General features: G+C 42.1%; 1 protein-coding gene across 14 annotated transcripts in view; it reads right to left on the reverse strand.

Annotated features, from left to right (window-relative positions):
- Positions 1-12,859, reverse strand: part of SEMA6D (semaphorin 6D) — a 176,892-nt gene that overhangs the window by 4,399 nt on the left and 159,634 nt on the right. For 6 of the 14 annotated variants that reach the window (XM_032856573.1, XM_032856575.1, XM_032856572.1 and 3 more), the window contains exons 2-18: positions 9,952-10,114; positions 9,442-9,553; positions 8,820-8,880; positions 8,648-8,710; positions 8,437-8,538; positions 8,120-8,210; positions 7,551-7,670; positions 6,773-6,861; positions 5,834-6,051; positions 5,594-5,725; positions 5,113-5,268; positions 4,848-5,021; positions 3,892-4,032; positions 3,719-3,796; positions 3,148-3,248; positions 2,731-2,787; positions 1,075-1,242 (exon numbers count right to left, since the gene is read on the reverse strand). In XM_032856573.1, the coding sequence (XP_032712464.1) occupies positions 1,075-1,242; positions 2,731-2,787; positions 3,148-3,248; positions 3,719-3,796; positions 3,892-4,032; positions 4,848-5,021; positions 5,113-5,268; positions 5,594-5,725; positions 5,834-6,051; positions 6,773-6,861; positions 7,551-7,670; positions 8,120-8,210; positions 8,437-8,538; positions 8,648-8,710; positions 8,820-8,880; positions 9,442-9,553; positions 9,952-10,060 (1,972 nt within the window). In that variant the 5' untranslated portion in view covers positions 10,061-10,114. The remainder of the gene's footprint in view (positions 1-1,074; positions 1,243-2,730; positions 2,788-3,147; positions 3,249-3,718; positions 3,797-3,891; positions 4,033-4,847; positions 5,022-5,112; positions 5,269-5,593; positions 5,726-5,833; positions 6,052-6,772; positions 6,862-7,550; positions 7,671-8,119; positions 8,211-8,436; positions 8,539-8,647; positions 8,711-8,819; positions 8,881-9,441; positions 9,554-9,951; positions 10,115-12,859) is intronic. The other 8 variants (XM_032856579.1, XM_032856578.1, XM_032856581.1 and 5 more) reach the window with 8 other exon arrangements.

Below are 12,859 nucleotides of genomic sequence, written 5' to 3' on the forward strand. Positions count from 1 at the left end.
AGTATATTATCCCATCGTCTTGAGATATTTAAGAACTATTTAAGTTAGACTACAAGAAGAGTGGATTAGTTTGTAATTATTGGGATTTTTAATGCAACCACAGACATCTAACAGTCAATCTAAGAGATGTTAGTTTAAGAGGTATCCAAGTCTGTTACATGCTATAAGCATAGCTATCCCAGGATAAGGTTAAGTTAGAGTAATTTTGAGGATTCTGTTGCTTTAGGTTAGTACTAAGGCCTTTGAACATTAGTTGCTTTTAATCAATGTTCAGGATTATGGAATTCAGTGGCACTGGGAGAGACCAAAAAAGAAAAGAAGAAAGAAATGATACTACTAAAGGAAACAAAACAGAAAGAATGATCATAAAACTGTTTACAATGAAAACATATAAAACCCAAATCAACAGACGTAAATCATAAATGACAAAGTACTGGCATAAAAACTGATTGGAAACCTGATACCACAGTTTACTAAGCACCAAAGAAGAGGTTGTTTTTCTCGCAGAGTGATATGTCTAATAAGCCAACTCAACAGGCAGCTGTTTTCTAACTGCTCCTATTAAGGGCTGAAAGTGATAGTTATGGACAAGTGCTCTGTCATGTTTCATTGCTTGTGACATTCAAGCAACTCACTAGCACCTTGTGTATCCTTTTCATATTGCATTTGGAATCGAAGCAAAACACAAGGCTGGGGAAGGCTATTAGACAAAACATCGGATACCAGGATATTTGCTAAAATGAGTTTGGCGTTTTGATGTTCTTGGGGTGGTCCTGGAAATTCTCTCACACTGAGCAGACTCTCAGCATTTTTGGGTGGAAACCAACATAGACTAGACTGAGCGGCTATCTCATCACCCCTTTCATTCACGGCTTTCCATCTCTTTGGTCGAGGAAGGCGCCCACTCCATACAAGCACAGAAACCGGAGTGAGGGTAGTCCGGGTAGGAGGTGTGAACAACAGCAGAGCTGTGTCACTCCACCCCCCGGGAAACCCTGTGTCCACCAGCTCCTCAGAGAGATCAGGAATCAGGTTTCCACTCAGCGAGAGATGAGTGCCCTGGTGAGGCCTTACCCTTTGGGATACCTGATAAAGGATCAGTAAAATCAGAAGTGTTTGGGTCATCTTGAACTACAAATTTCCGGGAGCTCGTCAGTTTAGGTCTCCAGGGATCAATCACTTTAGGTGTAATTTCTGGGATACTTGCCATTGTGGTAACAGATGATGAAGATACCTCCATGTCTGTGGTGGCAAACAGATTTTTATTAATGTGGGTAATGCTGACAGATTTCCCTGACCACTGGTCTGTTGCATTTTTAAGTGACATTTCATTCAATTTTATGAGAAAGCCTGTTCTAGGATTTCATAAAAAACACATTCGAAGAGACTATACCCAACCTCTTTCTTGCAAGGGAAAAAGAAAAACTAAAAATTAACCATAAAGACAAATAAAGCAGATTTCAAAACTAGACACACTGAAAATGCTCCTACCAAAGCCCCTACGGCAATTTATGACCCTCGTGGAAAAGGTTATCCACATCCCAAAGATGAACGGCTACTCTCTCATTTTCGCGTGAGATGGCATCAGTTCCTTTCTTTTTGTGCATATGTCTAAAGGCATTTTCCTGAACATTTGGAGACTGCGTATCCTTCACTGGGGAACCTACGGGGTAACTTCAGCAGGAAAACACCTGGTGAAGTCCACGTGATCTGGATCTGGATTTTCCACCTGCTAGAGCAGGCTGTTGGGCTCTGTCTCGGACCTCCCGTCCATCTGGGCCCCGAGGCCTTGCACCATCCACGAGGGAGCACCAAAGCAGGGAGGGACCTCGCGTGTGCCTTTCAACACGCTCGGGGAATTTCTTCCAAAGAATTAGCAGCAACTCATGCAAAAGAAATGGCATTTATAAGCTGAATAAGGATGGTCTGCTACATAAGATCTGCTATCCTCTTCTCCCTTCTGAGGAATGAGACTGCTGTGAGCTTTAGAAGCAGCAAGAGGACTGAAGTAACTTAACCTCTTAGCATGTGTGTTGCTGATTTCTACAGAGTAGATGTCCCCTTGGAATGTAAACATACGGTTTTAGGTTAAAATTCCGGAGACCCCCATTCAGACCGGTGCAATGGTCACAGACGAAGACTCCAAAACAGATACTGACGGGCACGGAGAGCCCACTGAACCACCCTCATACATCAGATACCAGCTTCATTCAACGGGAACCTTTTGCACACCACTGAGACCACAACATTCAAAGATCCACGGGCTCGCCGCAAACCAAAGAAAAAGATGTCAAAAATGTATAAATACACATTTTGGGGAAATGTGTATTTGTTTACTAGGTCTTAGGAAAGGTGAGGAGAGAAGAGGGAAATAATGAAAGTCTGCCATCCATTCAGTAGAGATGCCAGAGGGAGCATCCACAATGCACGGAGGGGGGAGAGAGAAGAGAAGCTTGGGTGGGCGGGCGTGCAGCTGGAATGCGGTCTAGGTGAATCCATTTGATTTTTCTTACGGGATGTGCCTCGGTCAATGATGAACTGTTAACATGCTACACAGGGGTGGAGTGCTGAGTAAGAAAAAGTCTTTCAGTACCATCGGTGGGATTATGAGTCAAAGCAGAAACGTGAAAGGCTGCCAAACTGCGCAAAAGGAGGGGAAAAGGGGCTGAAAATGCTGAACTGAAGGAAAGAAAATGTTGTTAATTATCAAAAAAATTAAAAAAAACTAACCAGATGTTGGACCGCCAAATATTTTGTAATCTGGTGTAGTTGCAGTAGGCAAAATTTCTAAAAGAATTAAAGGAACAAGTAATCAGTAAAAAGTAACCAAAAGAAAGCAAAAATTTATGAATTCCAATTAACTAAAAAAGTCAAAAGGAAAGACTACAAATTAAAAGACTAACCTACTGGTTAGACTACCTTTCTCTAGATTTTCTACAAAATTGTAAATGGTGAAGGAAAAAAAAAAAAAAGTAAGATTCTTCTCTAACACATCCCCATGACCAAACAGCTCAGCTTTTGCGAAGTTTAAGTTAAATGCTAGGTGGTATGTGTCCTGAGTCATTAAAAGGCTGATTGTAAAATAATGTTCACGTGCAAATGTGGTCAAAAAGAATTGCCAGAAGGGGAAGGAAGATCTGGGCTTACCATGGCAGTCCCCTAGGTGGGCCGTGTTGCCATATTCTGTGTCTTGTTCATATCCTCCAGCGCTGTGGTTATGGAAAGCAAAGAAGTCTTCGGTTAACAGCCTTCATAGGGACACAAGTGACAACCAGAGCAGAACCAAGAACACAGACTGATTAGTAAAATGGGCAGAGAGGGAAAAAAATGGACATTTCAACACAGCTTGCTAAAATGAGTATTTCTTCTATTCAACATCTGGCCACTAGAATGTTTAAGAGAGGAGAGAGAATTGTTTATTCTCTCCACCCATTTCCCTCAGGTATTAACCTGTCTACAATCTCCCTTCCTTATTACAGCTCCAGATTTTTTTTTTCCTTTCTTTTCTTTCTTTTTCTTTTTTTTTTCTTTTCTTTTCTTTTTCCTTTTCTCTTCTCTTTTCTTTTTTTACTTCTCCCACATCAAAAAAAGAACAGAGAGGAAGAAAAGAACAAAAGTAGTACTACTCGCATCTTTCTAAAATGTCTAGCTTTAGAGACCCAGAGAGGACAGAGGCAGCTCTCAGAAGGTCCTGGCTGACGTGACAGGGCATACTTACAGCATCCCTGGGGTCACTCTGCCACAGGCTCCCTGGCTTAACCAGCCACAGTACGGGTCCCGAGATGCAACACAAGACCTGTATAAAACCAAACAGAACAGAGCTTGGATTATCTCATCATCAAAGTTCACGGTGCTGCAAGACCCACGGTAAGGAAAGAAACATCAGCTTACTTTTTGCAGGATCCATAACGCTCACAGCGACTGAGGGGGAGGCGAATCACGCAGCTGGAGAATGCCACGTACACAGCGTGATGGTCTTTATCCAACTGTAATGAGATGACCTTTCTGTCCTCCTCATTCTCAGCATTACACCTGTATTTGGGGATACATTTTGAGGCCGCATGTTTAGGAAGTCGAAAGCTACACGAAATATACAAGGCAAGTGGGGTTTGGTTTTGCAATTACTAAGAGCTGGGAGATCCTGAGGGAGATTCTCAGTAGCAAACCAGTGAAGTACACAGTTTGGGAAGTAATAATTCTATGTTTGATCTTCTGCTGCTCTGCACAATTGTTTCAACTTCAGGCTGGACAAAGAGGTTTTTTTTTTTTTTTTTTGTTTTTTTTTAAAGATTGTTTTCTTGTTCTGGTGACAAAGGGAACTGTGTTTATGAAGACCACTTTAGACCACAGAGAAGAAAAAGGACAGTGTTTCAGTGCACTTAAATCTTGCTGTGCTACATGTTTCTGATCTCTCTTTAGTCTCCTTTGCTTCATTCTTGTTTGTTTTAATGGTCCAGTTATCTTTTATGTCAGTGGCTGGAAGAATTGTATTGCGAGCTTGTGCTTATGCATACTTGGAACCAATTGTCTGCTGCAGGCAAGCAGCAGAAAATAAGCCCGCAGGGTATCAGGGGTGGGTGCTAACACGTTCTCATTGCCCAAAGGTGAGAAACAAGGGCCGAATGATTTTTAAACTCATCTACTGCCCACCATCCTAGCCCTAGTGGACTCAGGAAAAAAAACAAACTCAGGATTTATTTCACTAAGGAAAAAAAAAAAAACAAAACCCAAAACACAAATATGCCAAACCACTGCTAATTTCTGGGGCTCAAAGGAAACTGCCTGATGAAATACACACCGGAAAGTTTTGAGTCCAGCTGAAAAGCCTTCTCGTAAAATATACCTACTTTGCGTGGTTGTACGCTTCAATCTCTTCCAGTAACACGCTGTCATTCAAAGAGAAAGGACTGGTCTTTGCCAAAACTTTAAGCACCACGCCAGCTTCAGAGCCAACGAAGATGACTGTGTAGTTCTGGTGGGGCCCAGCAGTGTGGTCCACAGCGATGGCCGTCAGTCTGTACCTTTGCGGGGAGGAAGGCCAAGTCAGAGGGGGAGGCCAACGGGGAGAGGAGGTGTTAGAGGGGAGTGGGCTGCTGGTCCCAGCAGTCTTACCTGATCCGGGTCTTGGTGAACCAGGGCTCGTCAGCTATGGGTGGGACGGCAGAGTCCATCAGCGGGTGGGATTTGATGAACGCCAGGGTCTCATCAGGGAAATCGATGGAGGTTTTATAAGCTTCGGCAAGGCCATGCTTTGCACAACAGCCAGGCCTGAAAGGAAAACAGTGTGTTTTTTCCCCCTCACAAACTGTATCTAAGGGTAAGTGTCCATTCTGAAAGAAGAGGCCAAGAAAGAAAGAAGGAGCAAAACCAGAGGCGTAGGGCTCTCTCCCTGCACTTGGTGGGCTCTCCACATTCACCCCCGTGGGGTTCTGTAGACTGGCTGGGCCTGCAGTGCCCCTGCCCCCCACCAGGGACCCCTTCCTGGCACGGGAGGTTGGCCCCCCTGCTCTCTGAGGATGGATGCTTCCAGGGACCAGAGGGTTTTGTTAAAAACAAAAATCACTTTCTGCCTTTTTTTTTTTTTTTTCTTTACCTTGGCTTTGGTACTTTGTCTTCAGGGACTGCTGTCCACACAGAATCTGGGGTTTTCTGTTCTTTAAACCGTCCTCTGAATACTTTTTCAATGTCATCCATGCTAAATGCACACACGGCAGACCCAGGAATGCTGCAAAGGGGGACAGCATCAGGGAAAGCATCAGGCGAAGGAGGCCCGCTTCTGGGTCCCAGAAGCAAGCACAGAACAGCTCGAGAAGCGCCAGGGCTCTGTTCTCACCTGTTGAGCTGTGTGGTGAAGACGCCAACCACAGTGGGGATGCCATTGATTTGTATGATGTCGGTAATGGACTGCAGAACATCGAAGTAGAAAAAGGAATCCCCAGGGACGGAGCAGTTGAGCCGAGCCTTCAGAAACGAGGTCCAGTGTTTCTCCAGGACCCGCTGGGAGCCACCCATGTCATTTTTACAGATGCGGGCCACACGGGAATACACGGCCTGCCCAGGGGAGGAGAGCAAAGCCACAGGGTTATGTGCAGGGAGGGGGAATGGAAACGAAAAGCTATTATTTAAGGGAGGGACCAAAAAAGTGCTAAAGATATGACTAGCTCAAAAGAATCTAGCAATCTTCTCTCTAGGGATTTGTCCGGTAAGAATGTAAACTAGATTTACCTGGGAGAGAAGAGGGTCATTTTCCTGTTCTGCCAGACGAGCTCCCCAAGAAGGGAGCTGTCGGGGAATGCAAACTATCTCCATAGTTTGTCTCCTACTCTGTGGCTTCTATCGTTAATGCCATGTGCCATCCTTAAACTTGGCAAAACGAGGCTGTGATGCTTTAAAATTATCCGGGCTTTTCCTGAAGCACTCAAAATTGAATAGGGGCTCTACTTTCCATCCTGCCTTTTGATGCTGAGAAAGAATGAACGTTCAACAGATTTCTAAAGTGTTAAGGAAGCATCCATAGCTCAAGGGCGTCTGTAGAACACTCTGTAGTGACAGAAAAAAATGAAACCTTCTCCAGGCCCAAGGCTGCTCTTCTCACTCTGGCCATTGTTCAGGTGTTTTCCAGCAATTATTCTCATGATAAGCAATTTACTTCTCTGCACTCGGCCCTGAATGCACCGAGTGCTAGAAAACACGCAAAGAGCATAACTCTACCAAAGTGGGCTCGATTCCATGCAGTACAAGTCCAGAATTCAAGTCAAGTGCATATACTTGCCTTGCCTAAATTATTATGTTCTACCGCAATTTCTCGAAAGAAGAAATAGACATAGTTTCCATATTCTATGGCATGAAGAAAATGTGGCTCTGAAAGAAAAATTGAAAACAAACTGGTTCCTAAAGGATAATTCAATTAGCACAAGACCCCGGCTGCTAGCATGACTGACGGATGTGGCACATCTACAAGCCAGTGAGAATTCCAATACACCAACATGCTCAAGGAGTCCGAATATGGGTGTGTTGAAGCTTCAAGGAACCCACAGTCTTTCATGTCAGCTAATGGACTGTAAAAAGCCTAGGGGAACTGAACTACAGCAAAGGTCTCTGTTTCAACAGATTTATTCATTAACCTCTTTAACTAGAGAAGAGAACTTCTTACACTGAGAATAAAAAATCTTGGTATCTAGACGCCAAAGAAAGAAATGTCTCTGCAGAGATGAACTGATCGATTCTCAGTGTTAATTCTGTAGGATAGTAGATGGGAGTGGACGAGGAACGTTATGTGTATTCAGAGGTAGGCAAACTGGCACGCAGAAATGAGGTCTTTCTTTTTTGAAGTCAACCAGGATAAACTCATAGATGAGTCTATTTTCCTGACATGGCTGCTAATTTCCTCTTTCCTTGTCAACGCTCCTGCTTACAACCAAAGCAACTTGTCCTTGCTCTAAATAAACAATATAAAGTCGTGCACTGAGTTTCCCGATGCCTTGGCTCCTGTTCCCCCTTGGCCATCCCACTACCCTTGGCAATCCCACAATGCTGCTTTTCAAGAGTACCTTTTATCCACTTGGAATCATATTTTATTGTACGAAGGGCAGATCCATCACCCATGCTTCGGTAAATCACGGCATCGCTGGCCAGGAAGTCAGCCACTGTGGCAGAATATAGCTTCCCATCTGAAACCAGAATTATAATTGGGGTAAAATAATCATAATTATCCTGTAGTGTGTTATCCTATGCGGTGTGTTATACCTTTTGGAGTTCTGGCACCTGTCATCCCTATATACACAAATACACCTAGACCCAGACGCTGATGGTCAACCTGGGACAGGTTGCCCCATGGCATCCCCACCTCATTTTGCAGGTTAAGGATCTGAGTATCAAAAAAAGTTAAGCAACTTATTCAGGGTCATTGACCTAGTTAAAAACAGGGCCAAGTGTCAGAATACTCATCGTATGCTCACTTTAAAATCCTCTTTTTGGGAAATTTTTTCCCGAGCTCCTACACTATAAAAACACCTCTATTAAGGGAGCTACCCCAGTTATGAGCTTTTCTCTTCCTCTCAATTCCCTTTTACCTTCAATGTCATTAATCACTTATATTCATTACACTAAAGGATCTTACCAGCAAAAAGGGCAACATTGGTTTGTCTGGCATCGAATGGGCATCTTGCCAGGCCACTAATTTCCTCCCCGTCATACTCTAAGGTATTCAACTATAAAAGAAAAATAAATAGCTGGTGTCACATCTGTTCAATGTACCTGTTTGAAGGCAATACTGCTTTATTTGTACTGAAATTCTATTTGAAGAATTTTGTCTTTATTCTTCCATAGCATTAGAGATAAATGGGTTATAGCAGAGAGGATTCAACTCTAACAGCATGACAGTGCGGGAGGAAAAAAAAGTTGATAAAAAAAGCACACCATATGAAATATACTCACCCTATAGTATCTACACATGGGATTAAATGCATTGGTACCACAGACAAAAACCATCTCGTCATTTCTTGGAACAAATACTTTAATAAAGTTGTGGCATTCATCCTATAGAAAGTAATAATTAAGTTACTGTTAGACATCCCATACGCTGACATTGTGGGATAAAGCCCACCTAAAGGCTCACTCTGGCAGATGACTCGTCTGTTCTACTTACTTTATGTTTGCCTTTCATAGCACAGTTTTCTCGGTCCTGTTGTCTTGACCGCCATGTCAGTTTCTGTATTAATCAAGCAAAACCAAAGTTCGTATTTGAACCAAAAATTGGGGGAGGGGAGGGAGACGTTATCCAAGTTCTGAGGGAATGCAAATAAATTTCACTTGCTCACCTTGCTCGGTATTACTTCTGTTTTGGGGATTTCATTTAAGTTTACTGTATAAACTTGATCCCTGTTGGAAACAAGGCAGTAAGTCAAATCATGTGAATGCATAAAAATGTTAAACTGCTGCTTCTTGTTTTATTTGTTACAGATCTGCCTTTATTGTATTTTGGAGATCATTTGGATTTTCTCTGTCTCCAACAAAGTCAACAAAGAGGACTTTTTCATTAGTGAGATGCTTTTATATATCACTGTGGTTAGGGAGCAAAGAAAGCTCTTCTCTTCAGGCATGGGTCAAACAGCTACTGGTATTAGCATAGGCATACTTCTAATATTTGCTTGAATAATTCCAAGTTAAAAAAGAATAAAGAAAGATTTTTCCCCCCTGCTGCTTTAGGAATAAAAAATGGTGTATGATTTCTTGATAGCAGTAATAAAATAGCACCACTGAAGGCTTTAGCCCTGTATTTTGTTCCTGGTACACAACACTGACTCTTCTCAGTGAATATTTTTGGCTACTTGCAATTTTTGATCACAATCACATATTAGTTTTTCATGAACTAGACACATTAATGCAAGCACCACAAGAGAAAAGAATTTTAATCTAATAAACCAACGAGAGGAAAATTACCTGCCAGCAATATAAAGTGTGTCTCGAATTTTCAACATCAGCTGAAAGTCCAGCCTGTGCTGGGATTCATTGCCTGAAGGGCGTCCTCTAAAAACCGGATATTGCCTTGAATCTGCAAGTAAAAATGGGCTAAACCATCAGTCAGGATTATGGAGCTGAAGAATCAATATACAGCATTGATTAGCTGTATATACTAGTTGTAGAAGGGTTTTAACTAAATTCCTCTCTTATGGTCTTGAATATAAATGAATGAAGGATGGTGAATGTTAGCAAACGGTCTTTTTCTTTTAACAGAAAATATATAAACCTATACATGGGTTGCTTTAGGAAAGCAACCAACAGAGCTGTCCCATTTGCTCCAAACACTAAGAAATGACTCTAGATCCATTAATATGCAAAAACAGTTTTAAGACATATAAAACTCTCTTTCTAAAAACAAATGCATTTAGAGGATCAAATCCAAAAACAGCTCCCTTCTCAGAAAAGAAGAATGTTCTTTAGATTACTTACAGTGATAATCAACAGTATTGAGGGGTTCGTCATCTTCGGGAAAGCTGACGGCCCTCAGCCGGGAAATCATCAGGAGAAGCATGTAAGCACAAGGCAGGAAGAACCTCATGGTGGGCCAAGATGAAGTTGGAGCTGCCCCTCCTCAGAAATCCCACTCAGCTACCTGGAGAGCAGAAACAATTTGGAAAGGTGTCTCTCATGTGATGCAACTTGCTCATCTGTAATCAGTTCAATTTTTACCACGAGCTCTCTCCAGGGCCCTGCCCCCGTCGGGAGCCCTGGCAGCGGGCGGTGAGGCATCTCTGAAAACACAGGCTGAAGATGGCAACGTGCCAGGCCTGATCGAAGCATCTGGTGAGCATAACGAAGTTGTAGGCACATTTGCAAGAGTTTTTGAGGTAACTATGTATGTCATCCCAGCAAGATCACCAGAACCACAAACGGAAATGCTGGCTGCTGACTTGGCACGAAGATGGGCTAAGTTGGGATTAGAATTTTAATTAAACTCCAATCTGCTTCCCTTCCCCCACCCTGAAATATACCCAGTACAGCTTGTCTCTGCAACCCCTCCCATAAAATGCCCAAGCTGTCTCACAAATATCCAGGGAGCTGATGGTCCCGTCACCCTCATCAGATCCTAGCTAAAGGCATTGCCAAATGCCAAACTTCCAGCATTACTCAAGCCTTAGCCCTAAATTTGTAAGGAGTTCCCTTAGCGTACTAAGACCAACATGGAAACAAGGACATGAATGACATTGAGTCAGGGTGAAAGGAGAATGAAAAGAAATGAAATGATTTCACGATCTATCAATTAAGCAGGACAGGATTAAAGCAGCACAGCTGACACCAGACCACTGGGGAAGTTTCCTTTTTTACATAAAACCATTTGGACACAAACCAATACCCTTAACATGCCTGTCCTCTTAGCTTTATTGAACTTTAGAACCACAGGGGGCCTTAGGGACCATCTAGTCCGACCCCCTCATTTTTAAGATGAGAAAACCATGCGCTGGAAAAATTAAGGGACTCACTGAATTTCAAGGGGCTCTTTCGAGCACAATCAGGGTATAGACTTACATCACCTGAGTCTCTGTCTGCTCTCTTTTCATCAAATTAAATGAGGAAACGAAGTGACTGTTGTTTTTTTTTCCTTCAAAAATATAGTATTACAAAAAATATTTTTGGGCTAATGAATATATTCATTATCTTTACTGAAGTGATGTTTCACAGGTGTATGCATATGTTACATTTTACCAAACTGTACATTTACAATATGCAATATATTGTATGGCAGCATCTCAACAAAGCCCATGGCATTAATTGCATATTATCCATCAAAAAAAATTTTTTTTAATCTTTAGCTGTTATTAATTTATGAAAAAAGAAAATTAGGGCTCTGCTGGGCCAACGGGATGGCTTTTTCGAAACTGCAAATGCTCTGCTTTGCAACAGTACTACCCTATCCCGGCCACAATGATCACCTACAGCTACTATACCGAACAGTATAGCAGTTAGCTTTATCTCCATTCTCATCTACCTAAGAATGTTAGGAGAGATCATGAGAATCACTTCAAATTCTGGGTGAGTCCAACTACTAAACTGGGTACTTACTATGCCTCTTTTGTTTTCTTCATGTCAAACATACAGAGGCACAGGCATGTAAGCTATGCAATGCTCTCAATGTTTGTCTTTCTAACTAAAGCAGAAGGCAAGTATATGTGAGTTTTAGAATCCTTGGTTTGCAAAAGAGAGAACAACCTTGAAGTACATTTTTTTCTTACTGGAGGATTAATCCAGCCGAAAGTTAACACATCGAAAATGCCCTGTTAAAAGCATGGTGGAGTGGGATCTGTGGCTGTATCGTTTTGTACTTGAGTCGAAAGAGTGTGGGTGTTGACAGTAGTCTGACTTGGGCTTGGTTGGAACTCCATAATTACTAGCTGATTGACCTAAGGAAGCTTCTTCTGTTTCTCTGAGCGTTCATTTCTTTATTTATGATATGGGGATAATACCACCTTATCCACTGGGTGAAAAGGAAGTAAATGTCTGGCTCCCATAAATTCTGAGCAAAGTTAGTCCTCCTCACCCATTCCTTATTGAACACCATGCACATGACCTTGACCTAAGAATCCGACCAGAGTCTGGGAAAAAGATGTCCTAAAATATTAAATCTATTTGGCCATTTCCCCTCCACAAACAGAGAGTTATTTTAAGTTACTTTAAAGTACAAAGGGATTATTTTTAGAATAATTTTCACAACTTGAGCTTATTTATCAAACCTAGAAAAGAAGGTGAAAAAACAATTACTGTCAATCTGAAAATCCCAACACAACAACTGTAATGATTTGGTTCTAGTCTTCTTATCAAATGCACATATTTTCAATAATGACAAGGTGACCTCTTTTAATGTATGACTTCTCCTAAAGCAGAGTCTTCCTGTCTCACTTTTCCAGCATGCTTCCATGTTTCACCATTTATACAGATCCTGGAAAGTTGAAGTAGTATAAACACATGGAAATATTGCTGTAAGAAAAACATTCTGCTATGATATCAATTCCAAAGTTCATCCTCTGGATGGAAACCACTGGGTGTTTCTGCCAGGTGTCAGGAGGAAAAAATCAGGAGTACCCATTGATCTTAAAGAAATTAGAAATATCTGTGGGAAAATAAGAGGCAAACGGTTCTGTGAATCTTTCTCTACCATGACAGGTAACTGAATGGTTCACATCATGCAGGCAGAACCTTGATATCCCAGAGATCAGGACAGGGAGGGGCCCTCACCAGGAAGGGTGTCTCTCACATCTGTGATTCCAGCATTGAGGGTAAGGATGAAGTCACGGCTGACTCACTGGCAAGCACCAAGTTGCTGGCTGAGCTATCATTTCCTATAACTCACTCAACTCATCTG

This window comes from Lontra canadensis, unplaced genomic scaffold (assembly GCF_010015895.1).
Source record: "Lontra canadensis isolate GAN:19392208 unplaced genomic scaffold, GSC_riverotter_1.0 scaffold12, whole genome shotgun sequence".
In the NCBI taxonomy this organism is placed as follows: Eukaryota; Metazoa; Chordata; class Mammalia; order Carnivora; family Mustelidae; genus Lontra; species Lontra canadensis.